Consider the following 21,912-nt stretch of genomic DNA (forward strand, 5'->3'; position numbering starts at 1 on the left):
AATGTGGGTGATGCCTATGGTAGTTGAGCAGCTTGTGGAAGTGTTTTCAACAGACGTGTTATGGAAGGAACATCCTGGATAGTTTCCTGATTGTGTTGTAACGAGATCAAAGGCTCATAGGGAGGAACATGAAAAATAAGATTAGCAGGTAATTCAAAGGTAAGAAAAAGGTGTCGAAATCCAATTAGCTGGCACTGTGTTTGATAACATTGCTCAGAAGGAAGAAATGCAGGAAAATTCAGCTGAAATGTTTAACTCAAAGAGATTAGTGGAGTTACAGAAAAATGATTTGCAATTAAAAGTTAAATCAGAAAGCTTATTCAGAAACAGAAGCAAAATGTATTCCAATATGTTGTTATCTTCGAGGAGCTATTTTACTGAGAAAGTGGTGGTCGGATCATGTCTCAGCAAATGAGAGCTGGAGGGAGTTGCATTAGATTGTTATTCCATTAGGGTATAGAAATGAGATTCTGAGGATTGCTTATGAAATTTCAATGGGGGGACATTTAGGAAATAGGAAAACACAGGAAAAGACATTTTTTTTTTTGGCCAGGATTGCATAGGGATGTAGTCAAATTCTGCAGAACCTGTTATACATGTCAAATAACAGGAAAACCACAAGCAGTGATTAAGCCGGTGCCTTTAATCCCAATACCAGCATTTGAAGAACCTTTTACTAGGGTCATGATTGATTGTGTAGAACCACTCCCTAAGACTAAAAGTGAAAGTCAATATTTACTGACAATAATGGATGTGTTTGCCAGCTTTCCTGAAGCGATGCCTTTAAGAAATATTACAACTAAGAAGATTGTGGAGGGGTTAATTTTTTTTTTACAAGATATAGCTTACCTAAAGAAATACAATCAGATCAGCGATCAAATTTCATGACACAGTTGTTTAAGAAAGTAATGAACAGTTTGGGGATAAAACAGTTTAAGTCTACAGCTTATCATCCAGAGTCACAAGGAGCTTTGGAAAGACGGCATCAAACTTTAAAATCTATGATGACAGCGTACTGTCAGGATCATGCACAGGATTGGGGTACAGGAATTCCATTTTTGTTATTTGCTGTTAAAGATGCTCCTAATGCATCGACTGGTTTTAGCTCTTTTGAACTAGTTTATGGTCATGAGGTCAGGGGACCACTGAAATTGATTCATGAGAAATTGGTGGGTCAAAATTCATGAACTATTCTTCTGGATTACATATCAACTTTCAGGGAGAAATTGAACAGAGCATGTGTGTTGGCTAGGAAACATTTAAAGATATCACAGTAAGTGATGAAAGTGAAAGCAGATAAGGAAGCTAAAATTCACAGTTTTGTTTCTGGAGAGGAAGTATTGGTTTTGTTACCAATACTAGGTGATTCATTAAATGCAAGATTTAGTGGGCCTTACAAGATTGAAAAGAAGCTGAGTGAAGTTAATTATTTAATATATACTCCAGATAGAAGAAAGAAGCAGAGGGTGTATCATGTAAATATGCTTAACGAGGGAAGAGGAACAAAAAGAGGCATTAGTGATGGTGGATGATGAGAAAGAGGTAGAAGTGCAGGACTGTGAAACTGATTTTCCTTTAACCAAATTGGATAATGAGGGGATGCTTGAAAATGTAAATGAAATATTGAGTTACCTTCCAAGCAAGTGTCAAAGTGATTTGGAAAAGCCATTGCAGTCACACAAACCTATTTGTGCAAACAAGTTGGGAAAGACAAATTTACCTTTACATGATAAAAACAGAATTACCTGGAAAAACTCAGGTCTGGCAGCATCGGCGGAGAAGAAAAGAGTTGACATTTCGAGTCCTCATGACCCTTCTCTGTTCTGTCGAAGGGTCATGAGGACTCGAAACGTCAACTCTTTTCTTCTCCGCCGATGCTGCCAGACCTGCTGAGTTCTTCCAGGTAATTCTGTTTTTGTTTTGGATTTCCAGCATCCACAGTTTTTTGTTTTTACCTTTACATGATGTCTCAGTAAAACTTTCATCTTCAATAAGGCAACATCCTTACAGATTAAATCCAGCAAAGTTATCACAAGTGCAAAAAGAAATTGATTTCACACTTCAAAATGATATCATTGAGTCTAGTTGCAGTAACTGGAGTTCGCCTATTGTACTGGTTCTGAAACCAGTTGGAGCACAAAGACTGTGTGTGGACTACTGAGAAGTGAATGCAGTGACAAAAGCGGATTCATATCCCACACCATGGTTGGAAGATTGCATTCAGAAAGTGGGACAATCAAAATTTATCACAAAGATTAACTTGCTAAAAGGATATTGGCAGGTACCGTTGTCGGAGAGAGCAAAGGAAATACCGACTTTTGTAATGCCAAGTAGACTTTATCAGTTTAAAGTCGTGCCATTTGGTATGAAGAATGAACCTGTGGCATTTCAAAGACTGACAATGTAATTGCAGGTCTAAGCAATTGTGCTGTTTATATTGATGATCTAATCATTTTCAGTCAGATGTGGGAGGAGCATTTACAGCATCTGGAGGAATTATTTACCCAACTACAAGAAGCTAACTTGGTGAATTTGTAAAAGCGCAAGTTACGTATCTAGGCCATACCATTGGACATGGTAAGGTGGCTCTGAGAGATGCAAAAGTCAAGACTATCGTGGATTTCCCAGTGCCTACAACAAAACGAAGTTTTGAGATTTCTTGGCATGAGTGGGTTTTACCCACTAAATTTTAGCCAAGTGGTTGCTCCACTAACTGAACTATTAAAAAACAACACAAAGTTTCAATGCACATTGGAGTGTCAGAAATCATTCGATAGTTTGAAAACTGTATTAACTACGACACCAGTTTTGGCAGTGCTCAATTATGCCAAGCAATTCAAGTTGACCATTGACGCAAGTGATATAGGCATTGGGTCTGAAGTATTACAAGACGAAGACACTGGAATTGAAAAATCAATAGGCTGTTTTTCACGGAACCTGAGTGTACGACAGAGAAGATATTCAATAATCGAAAAAGAGACTTTGGATTTGGTGTAAGCAATGCAGCATTTTGAAATTTATGTTGCAAACAATTCATCAGAAACAACTGTTTATACAGACCATAATCCTCTGAGGTTTTTAAACAAATTTCGAGACAAAATTACAAGGCTTTTCAGATTTTATTATAACCACTCAATCTACGGATTATACATATTGCTGGAAGAGAAAATCTGTTCGCAGATGCATATCAAGAGTTTGAAGCTTAAAGGAAAATTGGACATTTTTAAATCCCAGACACTGAACTGGAGTGATTTCTGTTGATACAAAGGACTTGTGTATATATATTATGTTAATGCACGTATCTGGTAATGCAATAATATAATAAATATAGGAGATAGTGTGAGGTGGGTTATTAAAATAAAGTTGTCTTTTAGAATGATGATGGTTCATTTTTCTATAGGGAGGGCGATGTTATGAAACTCTTAATGTATATTATTGGAAATTATTTTTCTTTTAAAATAGAGGTTTAGTTTGTGGGTGTGTCTTAGTTGGATTAAAGCCAGCTAGTCTGGGTGCTTCGATGTATACTAGTTTTGAGATGTAAGAGAGATAGAGTGAATTTGCATTTTGTTAAATAAAGCATTCAAGAAGGGGAGTGAAATCTGGCACCTAGCTAGCAGAGACCAAGCACTGTTTGATATCACGAATAAAATTAGTACTATGAAAGGGGTTTTATTGTTTGACGAGGTCGAGTTCAAAGGGGCTAGTGATACAATGAGAATTTACATTCAATGAGGTGTGCTAGGTATAACAGAGGGCAGTTGTGTGTGCGCAGGGAACAGGCAGAGGCCATTTAACATGAAAGCCTTTAAGCCTCCCACTGTGTCTGAAAAGGAACCAAAGGGAAAGGAACCTCATTTTGAATTTGTAAGGTGAAAATGCTTTGCACGGTGTCTGCTTAAAGTCTATGGGTTGCTGTTGCCTTAATGGAGATTAGTTTGAGAATTTGTTAAAAGCTATGATAGTAATAATTTGTAGGCATGCGTATATATTTAACTTGTGTAAATTAATAAATGTTTTATGTATTTTGATATAAAACTTCAAGAACTGGTGGTCTGATTCCTGAATTCAGAGCTGCATCTCAAATATGCCACTTAAAAATTTAGGTTATGACAGTTGTATAAAGTTTCCCTCTGGGATTTTTAAATAACTCAGCTTTACCAACTGCTGTGTCATAATAGGGCCATTGAACCCAACCGGCCCTTGCCAGTGTTTATGCTCCACGTGAACCTTCACTAATATTAACGGCAACTAGTTTGGGTGTCTCACAAATGGAAACATTTTCTCTATGTTTAGCCCTATTAAATGTCTTTATAGTTTTAAAGGCCTCTATCAAGTTACTCCCTCAGCCTTCTCTTTTCTAGCAAGATTGGTATTTAAAGTAGTTGTGTGTAATTCCTTTTGTCCACTTTTGTATCCTGCTGTTAATGAAAATGGTCCAATGGCTCCTATTGCAAAGTGAGAGGACTGGAGGTCAGGAGAAGTTTGGCAGTGATGCTCTTTCATCCCATGTTGGAATAATATTCTAACAAATATTTTCTTGGTTCCAAAATGAAGAATGACTTGTTGTACAAAACAACACACTGAAGAGAGGAAGTGGGGAGAAAATTGGTAAAAAAAATGTTTAAGAATTTAAATCCCTTAACTTTTCAACCATCCAGCCTGCACCTGAGTGTCTAACTCCTCCAGCCAAGTATTAACACTTCTATGTGCTCAGTATGCCAGTCAACGTGAAAACTATTTGCTAAATAACTTGCTAGGTACATCTGTCAACATGCATTCCCATCCTGTTGTGTACTTTATTTAATAATGAGCTTTGATATTCCAAGTTATATATCCCCGGTTGACTGCACTGCAATTCTTGGCAATGGTAATGGCAATTTGTGGCATGGCTGCAACAACTTGCATTTATATAGCACCTTTAACAGAGTAAAGCATCCCAAAATGCTGATCAAAGAGATTATCAAACAAATTTGACACCGAGCCACATAATGAGAGACTCAGAATATCATGGACTACTATTAACAGTGGTTCCAGATGTTTAAAAATATATAATTTGATGGTGAATAAACAGTGAGCATGTATGAGGTAAAAAAAAAGGTACTAAGAACAATTAATTATGAAGTAAATTTAGCGTCATACGCAACATGTAAATGTACCCAGGATCCTGAAAGTTCAAATGTAATTCTTTAGAAAATGGTATTTATTAATACTGTGTATTTGGAATATGAGTGACACTCATCTCCTGATAGCTCAGAGAAGCAGTTGGTGAACCATTGCAATCCTTTTATTAATAGGGCTCCCACAAGGGTTTTAATCAGGAAATCACAGGATACTGGTCCTGTAATGAAGTAGTAGTAATATATGTTCAAGCAGGACAGCGCTTATAACAGGCTGTACTGCACAGATAATTGATTTAACCTCCATTGCCTATCACTTCATACTCCCAATCCCTTACTCCACTCTCTGCCTGTCTCCTTAAACTCCCCATCACTCTACGCCCATAATTCTACCCTCCCTGACCAATGCTGCAATTCAAGCCTATTTTGCTCCTGCTCAAATCTAATTTCACTCTGCTGAGCTCCTACTCACCAATCTGGGCTATAATCTGACACAGAACAATTTGTTTAAGATAGGTTGACTTTCCACTCATGTTGGGCCCAGTGACAATGATGAAGTTGTTGCCATCGGAGACGTATGTGTTATTAGCAACAGGTTTCTCCATTGATATCTTTTCGAGAATAGGGTGTCGTCCCTGCTTAACAGCCAAAGTGTCAGTGAACTCTGGACGAACTAGAACAAAACCATGAATAATCAATCATGAAAACCTGGCTGGATTTTGATATTAATTCCCTGAATTTCCTTAACAGTCTACCGTAACAAGGACTAAAACCCAGGATAAACATGTGGAAGGGTTTCAGTCCATTTTCCACTGGCCAATTATAAGAATCTATAAGCAAGCTGCCAGCAAATGTCACAGGGTAAAAATAACAACATTTCTGTACAGTGTTACTACTACCCTTGCATTAATTAATTATTGAAAATTGCTAAGGTTGGAGTCAGGATTCAAATGTACATCTAATCAGTTGCTTGTCATAGAATCATAGGCCCTTTGTGCCTACACCAGCTCTTTGAAACAGCTTTTCAATTAGTCACATTTTCCTGTGCTTTTTGCAAAGCCCGGCAATTGTTTCTGCTACAAGGATTTATCCAATTCCCTTTGAAAGTTATTATTGAATCTGTTTCCACCACCCTTTTCGGCAGCACATTCCAGATGGTAACAATTTGGTGCATGAAAAGATTCTTATCTCCCCTCTGGTTCTTTTACCAATGACCTTGGATCTGTGCTCTGATTATCATAAACAGAATTGTCACACTGAGAGAATAAATACAAGCAGAGCAACTATTGGCTAATTGTAATTCACTCCAAGTTCCAGTAAAATACAGTACTTGAAACCCACAATACATTGTTAATTCAATGACTTTGTAGGGTAGAGGCACTATCCAGTGCGATACAAATACATGCAGATCAGATGGTTCCAGGTTACATTCCTTGATGAGGTAGAAAATTTCAGTCAGAAACCCTCATAACAGAGGGTCAATTGAAGATTTCAACAACAATTTGAATTTATATAGCAGATTTATTGTGAACATCCCAAAGCTCTTCACGGGAGAGCTAGCTAACAGAATTTGGCACGAAGCCGCATAAAGGGATATTAGGACATTTGGCCAAAAGTTGGTCAAAGACAATTGATGATCTTAAAGGGTAGAAATCTAGAGATGCAGAGAGGTTCGGGGAGAAAATTCCAGAGTTTAGGGCCCAGACATCTGAAAGCATGACCAAGAATGAGGTTCAAAAATCTTTATTAGGTAAGGGTATTTTTTTAAAAAATTCATTCTTTGGATGTGGGCTCACTGGCAAGGTCAAAATTTATTGCTCATTCCTAATTACCCTTGAGCAGTGGTGCTAAGTACTTATGTTGCTTGTCCAGTCAGGTTTCTGGTCAATGGTGACCCCATTGATTCCCCGGAAATTGATGCTGGGAATTCAGACAGAGTAATGCTATTGAAAGTCAAGGGTAGGTGTTTAGATTTTCTCTTATTGGAGAAGGTTGTTACTACCAAATACTTCTTAAATGTTATGAGGGTTTCTGCCTCAACCACCCTTTCAGGCAGTGAGTTCCAGATTCCCACCACCCTCTGGGTGAAATAATTCTTCCTCACATCCCCTCTAAACTAAATTTAAAAGTTTGCAGATGATACGAATCTTGGGAGTGTTGTGAACTGCGAGGAGGACGGCGTGGAACTTCAAGAGGACATAGACAATTTGGTGGAGTGGGCAGATAGGTGACAGATGAAGTTCAATACAGAGAAGTGTGAGATGATGCATTTTGGTAGGAAGAACACGGACAGACAATATATAAGGGGTGAAATTTTGAAGGGATGCAGGAGCATAAAGACTTGGGTGTATATGTGCATAGATCATTGAAGGTGGCAGGACAGGTGAACAGAGCAGTTAATAAAGCATTTAGTATCCTGGGCTTTATTGATTTGGGCATACAGTACAACGGCAGGGAGGTTATGCTGAATTTATATAAGACCCTCGTTAGATCTCAGCTGGATTTTGTATACAATTCTGGGCACCATAGTATAGGAAGGATGTGAACGCACTGGAGAGAGTGTAGAAGAGTTTTACAAGAATGGTTCCAGAGATGAGAAACTTCAGCTATGAGGATAGGTTGGAGAGGTTAGGACCGTTGGGGAGATGGCTGAGAGGAGATTTGATAGAGATGTTCAAAATCATGAGGGGGCTGGACAGAATAGATAGGGAGAAGCTGTTCCCACTTGTAAAAGGATCAAGAACAAGAAGGCACAGATTTAAAGTGACTTGCAAAAGAACCAAGTGTGAGAAAAAAAAATTTCACACAACGAGTGGTTCGGGTCTGGAATGCACTGCCTGGAAGTGTGGTGGAGGCAAGTTCAATTGAGGCATTCAAGAGGACATTAGAGGATTATTTGAATAGAAACAATGTGCAAAGGTACGGGGAAAAGGCGGGACAATGACACTAGGTCATAATGCTCATTTGGGGAGTCACTGCAGACATGATGGGCCAAATGGTCTCCTTCTGTGCCATTACGATTCTGCGATTCTGAGAGTCTGTTACATGCAAGTTAGCAGCCTGAATGTTGTCAAGGTCAGGACAGTTTCTTAGAGCAGTATATTCTAGAACCAACCAGGGAGCAGGCTATTCTAGACCTGGTAATATGCAATGACACAGGATTAAACAATAACCTCATGGTAAAGGAGCCTCTAGGTGATAGCAATGGTAATATGATAGAATTTCACATTCGTTTGAAGGAGACAAGTACAGTCTGGGTCTAAGACTAGTGTTTTAAACCTGAATAAAGGTATGAAAGTAAAACTAGCTAAAGTGAACTGGGGAACGAGGTTAAAAGCTAGGACGGTGAGATATTTAATAACTCTCAGCAAAAATTTAACCCAGTGAGAAAGAAAGATGAACCATCTGTGGCTAAATAAGAAAGTTAAAGATAATATTAAATTGAAAGAAACATTCTATAAATTTGCAAAGATTAGTGGTATATCAGAAGACTGGTCAGATTTTAAGAACCAGCAAAGAATGACTGAAACAAATAAAGACTGAGAAAGTAGAGGATGAGAGAAAGCTAGCTAGTAATATAAAAAGATAGTGAGAGTTTCTACAAGTACTTAAATAGGAAAAGATGAACTAAAGTTAATGTTGGTCCTCTAGGAAGTGAGGCTGGGGAATTAACTGATAATGAAAAACAAGGAAATGGTGGAGGCGTTGAACAGGTATTTTGTGTCTGTCTTCACTGTAGAAGTCTAAGAAAACTTCCCAAAGATGTTTGAAAATCAAGAGGTGAACGGGAGAGAGGAGCTTAAAACAATCAGCAGAGAAAGGGTGCTGGGAAAACTATTAGACCTACAGGTTGACAAGTCCCCGGGACCAGATGACGTGCATCCTAGGCATTTAAAGGAAGTGGCTGCAGAGATAGTAGAGGCATTGGTTATAATCTTCCAAAAGTCCTTAGATTCTGGAAGGGTCCCAGCAGGTTGGAATAAAGCTAATGCAACACCTTTATTCCAGAAAGGGGGGATGCAGAAAGTAGGAGAAAGCGGAATTACAGACCAGTTGGCCTAACATCAGTAGTAGGGAAAATGCTCAAGTTTATTATAAACAATGTGATAACAGGACATTTAGAAATTATTAACAGCATTGGACAAAGTCTATCCAGCTTCACCTATTCCACCCCCCTTAAACAGTATATATTTCACCAAACTTTTACTTCTCTTTAGCTCTTAAGCAGAGTCATACGGACTCGAAACGTTAACTGTCTTTTTCTCCACAGGGGCTGTCAGGCCTACTGAGTTTTTCCAGCATTTTTTTGTTTTTGTTTCAGATTTCCAGCATCCGCAGTATTTTGCCTTTATCCTAGTGTTTAATTCACTGCCACTTCTCTTCCAGGAATGCCCACGTTGAAGGAGTACTGCTCTTCTCTCCGACAGGATTTCCACTTGTCTCTTTTGCCCTGTTCACCTTCATTGCTTTCCATTTCCCTCTTGACGTTTGACAAGGCGTTTACTAAAACTCTTTGTTTCCAGTACCAGTACCATTAACACCCCTTTGACCTTTTGTTTATGACTTGTTTGCAATCTCTCCTTTGCCTCTACCTATCGCTGACCTTCTATCCTGCTTCACCTGTTCCACCCCCGTAAACAATATATATTTCACCACACTTTTACTTCTCTTTAGCTCCAAAGAAGAGTTATATGGACTCGAAAAGTTAACTCTGTCTTTTTCTCTACAGATCCTGTCAATTCTGTCTTTCTCTCCACATTATCTTAGACAAAGTCAACATGGATTTACGAAAGGGAAATTGTGTTTGACAAACCTACTCAAGTTTTTTGAGGATGTAACTAGCAGAATAGATAAGGGAGAACCAGTGGAAATGATGTATTTGGATTTTCAGAAGGCTTTTGATAAAGTCCTACATAAGAGGTTAGGATGTAAAATGAAAGCACATGGGATTGGGGGTAATATATTGGCACAGATTAAGAATTGGTTAGCAGACAGGAAACAGAGAGCAGGAATAAATGGGTAAGTGGGTCTTTTTCGGAGTGGCGAGCTAGTGGGGTACCTCAGGGATCAGTGCTTGCGCCCCCCACAATATATATTAATGATTTGGATGAGGGAATCAAATGTAACATTTCCAAGTTTGCTGACGACACGAAAGTTGGTGGGAATGTAAGTGGTGAGGAGAGTGTTAAGAGGCTTCAAGGCGATTTAGACAGGTTGAGTGAGTGGGCAAATACATGGCAGATGCAGTATAACGTTGATAAGTGTGAAGTTATCTACTTTGGTAGGAAAAACAGAATGACAAGAGTTTTACTTAAATGGTGGTGGGTTGGGAAATGTTGAAGTACAAAGGGACTTGGGTGTTCTTGTACACCAATCATTGAAAGCAAACATATAGGTGAAGCAAGCAGTTAAGAAGGCAAATGATATGTTGGCCTTCATTACAAGAGGACTTGAGTACAAGTACAAGGATGTCTTACTGAAGCTGTACAGGGCCTTGGTGAGATCACACCTAGAGTATTGCGTGCAGTTTTGGTTTCCTTACCTAAGAAAGGATATACTTGTCATAGAGGGGGTGCAACAAAGGTTCACCAGACTGATTCCAGGGGTGACAGGATTGTCGCACGAGGAGAGATTGGGCCGACTAGGCCTGTGTTCACTGGAGTTTAGATGAGAGGGGATCTCACTGAAACATTCCCGTAAATGCATCTATGCCATTCACCTCAGCCACTCTTTCTAGCAAATTCCACATTCTCTCCACTCCCTGGGTAAAGATATGCCTCCTGAATTTCTTACTAGATTTATTACTGACTATCTTATAATTATGGTCCCTATTTTTAATCGCACCACCCCCCCCCCCCCCCAAATGTGGAAACATGTTCTATACATATAGCCTATCAAACTCTGAGGTCACTCCTCGGCCTTCTCTACTGGAGAAAAGAGCTCCAGCCTGTTCTGGTTCACTGAATCATAATTTTTCTAAAATGGCAAGAAACAGAGGCACAGGGCAGAATCGTCCCAAATTTGCACAAAGTGCAGTAGCAGGCGTGAAAGAAGTTGTTTTGCCCGCAGGCTGTAATAGCGGGTTTTCACACCATATCGTCATATTCCTGCCGCGTCCCGCTTCATTAATAGTGCGTGCACGGGAAACACTCCGGATTGCTAGTGGGGCGGCCTCTCATTCGCCCACCCCACCATCACCTCAGGTCTTTAGTCATCCAGGGGGCATATTTAAAGGGTACCCCTGCACAGAACTGGCACTCTCTGAGGGAGCAAAAGCTGCTGGAAAGTCATGGCTGCCAAAGGGAGGGAACATGCTGCCCTCAAATTTAGCGACACCCACCTCGGGCATCAACTGGGCACAGTGGAGGCCCGCCGTGAAGTTATCTACGTCGCTCTGGGCGAAGACCAGCAACCAAGGTCACCAATCCAGCATGGGAGACGGTGGCAACGGTGGTCAGGGATCTGAGACCTGCTAAGGATGTAGGAGTCATGGACGCTCCCTGGGAATTATGTGCAGACCTGTAGGAGGCGTTTGTGGTGGTCGCACACATTTCGAACATTCAGCAAGTGGAAGGGTTGATGTAGTTTTCTGCTTGTTGCCACGGAGATGTAAGAGCAACATGAGTGGTCAATGGCACCCTGCACCTGTAGAAAACCAGAGATCTGCGCAAATCCCAGCACTCTTGTTTCCTGGCTTTCTTGATCCTGGGAGAAATGCATAAAGTTCTGTTCCTGAAGATGACGTCCTAGATACACCTGTACATGGAAGCTTGTAGGTGCTCACACAGGTCACCTGTGGAACCCTGGAAGGAGCCACTGGCATAAAAATTGAGCACTGCAGTCACTTTCATGGCCACTGGCAGTGGATGCCCTCCATGTCCCCATGACATCAAATATATGTGACTGACCAGTTCTCTAGACATGCATAGTCTCAGTCAACTGCATGAATGACAAGCGCCATCTGTAGGCCCCGGGTCTAGCCGTCACTTGTAGGTTCCTCACTCACTGTGGATCTTCAGCTCCATGTGCAGCAGGCCCTTCCACCCCTTCATCTTGAGGAAGGTGCTCCTCCCTTTGTCGAGTTGGGTGCCCCCAACACCCTCTTCTTGTTCTTCTCTGCTCCCTCTAAGCCATGACGCATACTGCTAAATCACCAGGCTCCATGATCCTGATGTTCTCCTCCTGCAGGATCAAAGGGAGAGATGCGTGGGTTAGCACAGGTATCCTAAGAACTTCTCTTGGTTAAGTCTGAAGGCCACTTCACGCATGCAGGAGAGTATTGACCACCACTTGGATGACCAGGGTGTAGGGGAGTGGTACTGTCGCTAGACTGGTAATCCAGAGACTGAAGGTAATGTTCTGGAGACCCGAGTTCAAATCCAGCACCATGGTATTAAATTTTTAAAAATCTGGAATTAAAAATCTGATGACCGTGAAACTATTGTCGATTGTTGTTAAAAACCCATCTGGTTCACTAATGCTGTTCGTACCTGGTCTGGCCCACGTGACTCCAGACAAAAGCAAACTCAGCCCTGTCAATCCTGCAAAGTCCTTCCTACTGACATCTGGGGGCTTAGTGTCAAAATTGGGAGAGCTGTCTCACAGACTAATCAAGCAACAGCCTGACATAGTCATCCTCATGGAATTATACCTTACAGATAATGTCCCAGACATCACCATCCCTGGGTATGTCCTGTTCCACCGGTAGGAAAGACCCAGCAGAGGTGGTGCCCACATCCCATGAATGAATAAAAAAAAGCATCTGTCCATGACAGTATCGATAGGAGTGACCACGGCATAGTTGCTGTGGAGACGAAGCTCCGCCTTCACATTGAGGATACCCTCCATTCTGTTGTGTGGAACTACCACCATGCTAAATAGGATAGATTTCAAACAGATCTAGCAACTCAAGGCTGGGCCATCAGCAGCAGCACTATTGTACTTGAACACAATCTGTAACTTCATGGCCCAGCATATCCCCCACTCTACCATGACCAGAAGCCAGGGGATCAACCTTGGTTCAATGAAGAGTGCAGGAGGGCATGTCAGGAGCAGCACCAGGCAAGCCTGAGGTATCATCCTGGTGACGCTATAACACAGGACTACTTGCATGCCAAGCAGCAAGTGACTGACAGAGCTAAGCGATCCCCCAACCAGCGGATCAGATCTAAGCTCTGCAGTCCTGCCACATCCAGTGGTGAATGATGGTGGACAATTAAACAACTCACTGGAGGAGGTGGCTCCACAAATATCCACATCCTCAATGATGGAGGAGCCCAGCACATCAACGCAAAAGATAAGGCATTTGCTACAATCTTCACCCAGGAGTGCCAAGTGGATGATCCATTTCAGCCTCCTGTGGAGGTCACCAGCATCACAGATACCAATCTTCAGCTAATTCAATTCACTCAATGTGATATCAAGAAATGGCTGAAGGCACTGGATACTGCAAAGGGTATGGGCCCTGACACTATTCCAGCAATAGTACTGAAGACTTGTGCTCCAGAACTTGCTGCACCCCTAGCCAAGCTGTTCCAGTACAGCTACAACACTGGCATCTACTCAGCTATGTGGAAAATTGCCCAGGTATATCCTGCACACAAAAAGGTCAATTACTGCCCCGTCAGTCTCCTCTCGATCACCAGTAAAGTAATGAAAGGGGTCATCAACAGAGCTATCAGGCGGCACTTGCTTAGCCATAATCTGCTTACTGGTGCCCAGTTTGTTTTGTTCCACTAGGGTCACTCAGCTCCTGACCTCAAAACAGCCTTGGTTCAAACATGGACAAAAGAGCTGAACTCCCAAGGTCAGATGAGAGTCACTGCCCTTGACATCAAGACGGCATTTGACCAAGTTTGGCTTCAAGAAGCCCTCGCAAAACTGGAGTGAATGGGAATCAGGGAGAAAACTCTCCGCTGATTGCAGTCATAACTGGCACAAAGGAAGATGGTTGTGGTTGTTGTAGGTCAGTCATATCAGCTCCAGGACATCACTGCAGGAGTTCCTCAGGTGGTATCCTCGGCCCAACCATCTTCAGCTGCTTCATCAATGACCTTCCTTCCTTCAAAAGGTCAGAAGTGGGGATGTTCACTGAAGACTGCACAATGTTCAGTACCATTCGCAACTCCTCAGATACTGAAGCAGTCCATGTCCAAATGCAGCAAGACCTGGACAATATCAAGGCTTGCGCTGACGTTCAATGGAGTTACGATCACTGAATCCCCCACTATCAACATTCTAGGAATTACCATTGACTAGAAACTGAATTGGACTAGCCATATAAATACTGTGGCAGGTCATCGGCTAAGACTCCTGTAACTCACGAGTAATCACCTCCTGACTCCACAAAGCCTGTCCACTATCTACAAGGAACAAGTCAGGAGTTTGATGGAATACTCCCCACTTGCCTGGATGAGTGCAGCTCCCACAACACTCAGGAAGCTTGACACTGTCCAGGACAAAGCAGCCCACTTGATTGGCACCACATCCACGAACATTCACTCTCTCCACCGCCGACACAGTAGCAGCAGTGTGTACCATCTACAAGATGCACTGCAGGAATTCACCAAGGCTCCAAAGACAGCACCTTCAAAACCTACAGAAACTACCATCTAGAAGGACAAGGGCAGCAGATGCATGGGAACACCACCACCTCGAAGCTCCCCTCCAAGCCACTCACCATCCTCATTTGGAAATATATCGCTATTCCTTCGCTGTCGTTGGGTCAAATTCCTGGAACTCTCTCCCTAACAGCACTGTTGTCTACCTACACCATTTGGACTGCAGCAGTTCAAGGCAGCAGCTCACCAACACCTTCTCAAGGGCATCTAGGGATGGTCAATAAATGCTGGTCCAGCTAGCAAAGCCCACATTCCCTGAATGAATAAAAAAAGTGCACTCATTGGTTTTCCAAAACCCTACTCACTTCCGCCCCACTCCACTTGACCAATTGGTGGCAACTTCGGTCACTGGACTCCATGCTGCACTCTCAGCTCAGGCATTCTCTTAACCCACACTGCAAAGCTGCACTGTTAGCCTGAACCCTGATGGATACTGGTCGAAGCCTTAATAAAGACACTGCAAGGGGCTGTGAACACCTCCACCAGTGACTGCGCCGGGGCCACCTTTTGCAAGGGATTCTACAAGTTACCCAATGGGCCAATTGCTCTGCTGCCCCCTAAAATATTCACTAATTTATAGTCTGCGCCCGAGTGGTGAAAGGTTCTGGAGCATTTGGTGGCACTTTCGTGATTCTGCATTGCTTCAGTGGATAGAAAAGACTCAGAGACCTGACTCCAAGCATCTCATTGGAGCTGCAGCTGAACGATCTCAGCTGCAGAAGAATGTTCACTTTTGATAAGCTTTTCTAAATGCTTCCCCCACCCTCCCCTGGCATGTGCTTGAGTACTTCCTTCAGTCTATGCTAACTTGCCCCCCATCCTCCCGGCTTGTGCTTGAGTACAGGAAAAAAGTGACTTAGCTGTGCCCCCACGAATGCGCAGCATCTTTTCCTTGATGTCCTACAGGCGACGTTCGCTAGAGCTGCGCAAGGTTGTGTGCACTCACATCTGAGTTGCACTCAAAGTTCAGGTCGCCAGGTGCACGTCTTTTAAATGCAGTCGTGAAGCACACTGTTCTTAAGTCAAGCCAACGTGGATGGTAAATTTGACATGGGGGGGTATGATTCCAGCCAGCAGGACTTATAATGAGATGCTAAAGTATTGAAATTAGACTCCCAAAGTGCAGCGGCCGGCCGTTGACGGGTGGAAATGATAATCACAACTGGTTTCACGACAGCACGAAACTGATTTTTAGCCTTCTCATCATACTGTCCTCCCAACGCCCGCCATGACAGCCGCGTCAATAGGGCTGAAAATTCCATCCATTAATGTCGATTAATTAATTAAGTGTAATTAATTGCTAGAAATTGAATTATAGTTAAATTTGTGCAAAATTGCTTATTTGTGCTAACATTATGGTATGTTCAGTTTGTTTCTCGAATGCTTATTTAAACATTACCACTTGCAACACAAAGAACAATAGAAAATATCCTTGCCATAGTCTGAAAGTGTGCAGGTATGTGCGAAGGACAACAACATGTCCAACATGGAGACTGCGTCAGACAGCTTGTACAGACAATGGATGTGTTTGTAGATCTCGCTCAGGAGTTTGCAAACCACCCTGGAGAAAAACAAAGAAAATAATTACATTTTGAGTTTTTAGCAAATCAAAATATTCTTAATTATTGGATTGTGAAGAACAAGCAGCAGAAAACACACTGCACTGTCGTGCTATTGTTGCTGGACTAGTAATCCAGGGACCCAGGGTAATGTCCGGGGACCTGGGTTCGAATCCAACAATGGCAGATGGTGGAATTTGAATTCAATAAAGAAAGTAAAAGCCTAATGAAATTAGAAGTCTACTGATGACCATGAAATCAATGTCAATTGCTGTAAAACCCCTATCTGGTTCACTAATGCCCTTTAGGGAAGGAAATCTGCTGTCCTGGCCTGACCCAGATGCCACAACAATGTGGTTGATTCTTAAATGCCCTCTGAAATGGCCTGGCAAGCCACTCAGTTGTATCAAACCACTACAAAAAATAATAAAACAGGATGGACCACTGGGCATTGATTTAGGCATCAGGTACAACACCGTCAAACTCAACCATGCAAAGTCTTCCTTACTAGAGGACATACTTGGGCAATTTTCCACATTGCCAGGTAAATGGCAAGTGTTGGAGCTGTACTGAAACAACTTGGCTAGGAGCTTGGCAAGTTCTGCAGCACAAGTCTTCAGTACAATTGCTGGAATATTGTCAGAGCCCGTAGATTTTGCAATATCCAGTTCCTTCAGCTGCTTCTTGATATCATGTGGAGTGAATCAAATTGGCTAAAGGTTGGCACCTGTAATGCTGGGGTCCTCCGGAGGATGCCAAGATGGATCATCCACTCACGACTTCTGACTGAAGATTGCTGCAAATACTTCAGCCTTATCTTTTGCTCTGATGTGCTGGGCCCCCAGGTCCTTGAGAATAGGGATCTTTGTGGAGCCTCCTCCTCCAGTGAGTTGTTTAATTGTCCACCATTATTCACGACTGGATGTGGCAGCACTGCAGAGCTTAGATCTGATCCGTTGGTTATGGAATTGCTTAGCTGTCTATTGCATGCTGCTTATGCTGATTGGCATGCAAGTAGTCTTGAGCTGTAGCTTCACCAGGATGACAACTCATTTTTCGGTATGCCTGGTGCTGCTCCTGGCTCTTGGGTTGATCCCTTGGCTTGGTGGTAATGGGAGAGTGGGGGATATGCCAGACCATGAGATTACAGATTGTGGTTGAGTCCAATTCTGCTGCTGCTGACGGCACACGGTATCTCATAGATGCCCCGTCTTGAGTTGCTGGATCTGTTCGAAATCTAACCCAATTAGCATGGTAGTAGTGCCCCACAACACGATGGAGGGTAGCCTCAATGTGAAGACCGGAGTTTGTCTCCACAAGGACTGTGTGGTGGTCACTCCTACCATATTGACAGGACAAACCCAGGGGTGATTATGGGACATGATCTCTAAGATATGATTCCGTGAATATCACTATGCCAGGCTGCTGCTTGACTAGTCTATGAGACAAATCTCCCAATTTTGGCACAAGCCCCCAAATGCCAGTAAGGAGGACTTTGCAGGGTTGACAGGGCTGGATTTGACATTGTCAATTCCAGTGCCCAAGTCGATGTCTGGTGGTCCGTCTGGTTCATTCCTTTTTATTGATTTTTAGTGGTTTGATACAACTGAATGGCTTGCTAGGCCATTTCAGAGTCAACCACATTGCTGCGGGTTTGGAGTGTGATAAAGATTGAACAGTCCATTTTTATCTGTTGGTGGAGGGATAAATGTTGACTAGGACGCAAGGGAGTATTCCCACATTCTTCTCTGAAATAGTGACGTGGGATCCTTAAATCTCAACTGCGAGGCAGGCGAGGGCTCAGTTTGGCGTCTCATCCGAAAGACAACTCCTCCAACATTGCAGCAAAACCTCAGTACTGCAATGGAAATGTCAGCATGGATGTTTCACTCAAGTCTCTGGAGTAAGACTCACTGCCTTTTGACACAGAGGCAAGAGTGCTACCCACTGAGCCATAACTGACTCCCGTTCAATACATTTCATTGTTAGCTTAATTTCATTTTTGGCCTCATGCCACCAGTTATAAGAATATGCCAGCTTTCTTGAAAGAACAAAAGTTGCTTTATGAATATTCCTAATCTCCTTACAGATAGGTCATGTGGTAAATCTCCCGTAAAGACTCTTGGCACCGTTCGTTCATTTTAATTAAGTCGGCTGTAGTGAAGTTATAAGTGTTCTTCATCACGGTGACCTGAAAAGGAGTTCAAAGTTATAATAGAAGCTTTCTGCAGGACACATCATAGTCTATGCAGGAGGCAGGCAAGCCACTTATAAAAAGCTAAGTAGCCTTGTAACAGTTAAGTGTCTATTCCCTGCCTATTCAATAGACAAGTTGTGTGGCTAGGAAAATAGGAGCAGGAACAGGCTATTCAGCCCATTGAGCCTGTTCCACCATTCAATTAGATCATAGCTGATCATCAATGCCACCTTCCTGCGCTACCCCCGTATCCCTTGCTGTTATTAGTATCTAGAAATCTATCAATTTCTGTGCTGAACATGTTCAATTATTGAACAGCCCTCTAGGGTAGAGAATTCCAAAGATTCACTACCCTCTGAGTGAAGAAATTCCTGCTCATCTCAGTCTTAAATGGTCTGCATCTTATTCTGAGACTGTGACCCCTGGTTCTAGACCCGCCCCTCCAGTCAGGGGAAACATCCTATATGTATCGACCCTGTCACATCCTGTAAGAATTTTTAAAGGTCACCTTTCGTTCTTTGAAACTCTAGAGATTACAGGCCCAGTTTCCCCAATCTCTCCTCATATGACAATCCTGCCATCCCAGGGATCGGTCTGGTGAACCTCCATCGCACTCCCTCCAAAGCAAGTTTATCCTTCCTTAAATAAGGAGACCAACACTGTACAAATACTCCAAGTGCAGTCTCACCAAGGCTCTATACAATTGCAGCAAGAAATCTTTACTCCTGTTCTTAAATTCCCTTCTGATGAAGGCCAACATACCATTAGCTTTCCTGATTGCTTGTTGCATCAGCATGCTAGCTTTTAGTGAACAAGGACACCCCAATACCTTTAGGCATCAACACTTCTCAACCTCTCACCATTTAAGAAATAATATGCATTTCTGTTTTTAGTACCATAGTGGATAACTTCACACTTATTCACATTATATGCCATCTGCCATGTTCTTGCCCATTCACTTAGCCTGTACAAATCCCCTTGAATCTTCCTTGCATCCTCTTCACAACTCACATTCTACCTAGTTTTGTGTCATTAGCAAATTTGGAAATATTACATTTGGACCCCACATCCAAATCTTTTATATAGATAGTGAATAGCTGTGGCTGCAGCACTGATCCTTGTGGTACCCCAATAGTTACAGGCTGCCATTCTGAGAATGACCCATTTATTCCTACCCTCTGTTTTCGGTCTGCTAATCAATTATCAATCCATACCAGTATGCTAAGGGGAGGCAATGGCATAATGGTATTGTCACTGGACTAGTAATCCAGAGACTCAGGGTAATGCTCTGGGGACCTGGGTTCAAATCCCTGGGATGGCAGGTGGTGAAATTTGAATTCAATAAAAATTTGGAATAAAAGTCTAATATTGTTGTAAAAACCCATCTGATTCACTAATGTCGTTTAGAAAAGGAAATCTCCTGTCCTTACTTGGTCTGGCCTAAATGTGACTCCAGACTCACAGCAATGTGGTTGACCCTTAAATGCCCTCTGAATGAGCAATAACCAGCAATGCCCACACGAATGAATTTAAAAAAAAATGGCTGTACGTTTATGTTTTGAACGTGATTTATGTTTTCTTGTCACTTTGCCTGCTAAGCTCACAGATTTAGAATAGAATTACTAATTTTTTGGGGACCTATTTGAACAAGGAGGAAGGAAGGATGGGAGGAAAGAACTGCATTTAGATAGCACCTGTCACAAACACAGGGCAACTCAACTTGCTGCACTACCAAAAAAAATTTGTTGAATTGCAGTCATAATTCTAATATTGGAAAAGTGGCAGCCAATCTACACACTGCAAGCTCCCACTAATAACAATGCAATAATGAATGACTAGGTAATCTGTTTTCGTGATGTTGATTGAGAGATGAATATTGGACATGGCACCTGGGAAAACTCCGCTGCTTTTATTTCAAGTAGCGCATGGGACCTTTTATGTCCTCCCAAGAAGGTAGATAAAACCTCAGTTAACATCTCATCGAAAAGACAGCACCTCTCCCCAGTACTGTTCCTCTAACAGTGCAGCATTCCCCCTTCAAACTGCAGCACACTCTTAATATTAGACTGGGAACATCAGGTCAGATTATGTGCTCAAGTATCTGGAGTTGGGCTAGAACCCACATTCTTTTGACTCAGAAACAAGAGTACTACCACTGAGCCACAACTAACATAGATATCAGGAGCCTATCTACTGAGGCTGATACAGGAGCCTGACTCTTCTCCTATGCGATCATCATCCCTGATCCATATGCTCCTTCCATTCTGGTCTCTTGTGAATCCCAAAACTTTACTGTCCCATCATTGACAGCTGTGCCTTCAGCTGCTGTGATACAAAACTCTGGATTCCCTCCCTAAACCTGTCTGCCTCTCTATCCTCCCCACTCCCACCACTCCTTTAAGATGTTCCTTAAAACATACTTCTTTGACCAAGCTTTTGGTCACATGTCCTAATATCTCCTTACAAGGCTTGATATCAAATGCTGTTTGATAAAGTTCCTGTGAAGTACCTTGGGATGTTTTACTATGTCAAAGGTGCTATATAAATGCAGGCTGTTCTTGCTAAAAGGGGAAGTACAGCCAGAATTTCCTACTTCGATCATGTAGAAATAACCATCATCACAAAGGTATTCCTCTTTGTAATTGGAACCTTGCAGAACTTAATGACATGTTAAAAAAGCGTCATAAATAACAGAAGCTGCAGTGAGTAACGCACCTTCATGAACTCTGAAGGCAGTTGTCCATTAGGGAATGAAGCTCCCTCACAGCTCAGCTGAATGAAGAATCCTCGGGTGGTACTGAAGCTGGTTTTCAGAGGCAGGTTATATTTTTCTCCCAGTTGTGTTATCATTCCTACTCAGTTTAACATGAAATAGTGAAAATAGCAGGAGTTACTGAAGTGTCACTTAGAGATTCACCTAACCAAATGCGTTCAGTTTAACACAAAATCCATGATAAAACCATTTCTTGTCTAAAGGAGATGGTGAAATGTTGAAAGGGATAAATTATGATTTGATAAAAGCAAAATACTGTAGATGCTGGAAATCTGAACAAAAAAACTGAAATGCTGGAAAAACCCAGCAGGTCTAGCCGCATCTGTGGAGAGAGAAACAGAGTTAACGTTTCGAGTCCATTTGACCCTATGATTTGGCCTGTGTTGTTTTCATCCAACTGGAGAGAATATATCAAATGGAGTAGTAGCAAGAAAGAAAGAACCAAAAAAAGATAAAAAAGAATGTCTTGTATTTCTGCAGTATCTTTCATGACCTCACAATGTGCCAAAGTACTTTATGACCCATTAAATACTTTTAAAATATAGTCACTGATGTAATGTAGGAAACACTGCAGCCGATTTTCAGGCAGCAAGTCCTAGTATAAACAGCAACGTCCAACACACAGCAATCTTTTTTTAAGTGA

At 42.1% G+C, this 21,912-nt stretch overlaps 1 protein-coding gene across 1 annotated transcript in view; it reads right to left on the minus strand.

Annotated features, from left to right (window-relative positions):
- msh4 (mutS homolog 4) overlaps positions 1 to 21,912 on the minus strand; it is a 108,141-nt gene that overhangs the window by 19,086 nt on the left and 67,143 nt on the right. The window contains exons 12-15 of the mRNA XM_041207852.1: positions 21,212 to 21,348; positions 18,387 to 18,490; positions 16,177 to 16,301; positions 5,593 to 5,793 (exon numbers count right to left, since the gene is read on the minus strand). Coding sequence (XP_041063786.1) covers positions 5,593 to 5,793; positions 16,177 to 16,301; positions 18,387 to 18,490; positions 21,212 to 21,348 — 567 coding nt within the window. The remainder of the gene's footprint in view (positions 1 to 5,592; positions 5,794 to 16,176; positions 16,302 to 18,386; positions 18,491 to 21,211; positions 21,349 to 21,912) is intronic.

This window comes from Carcharodon carcharias, chromosome 16, assembly GCF_017639515.1.
Source record: "Carcharodon carcharias isolate sCarCar2 chromosome 16, sCarCar2.pri, whole genome shotgun sequence".
In the NCBI taxonomy this organism is placed as follows: Eukaryota; Metazoa; Chordata; class Chondrichthyes; order Lamniformes; family Lamnidae; genus Carcharodon; species Carcharodon carcharias.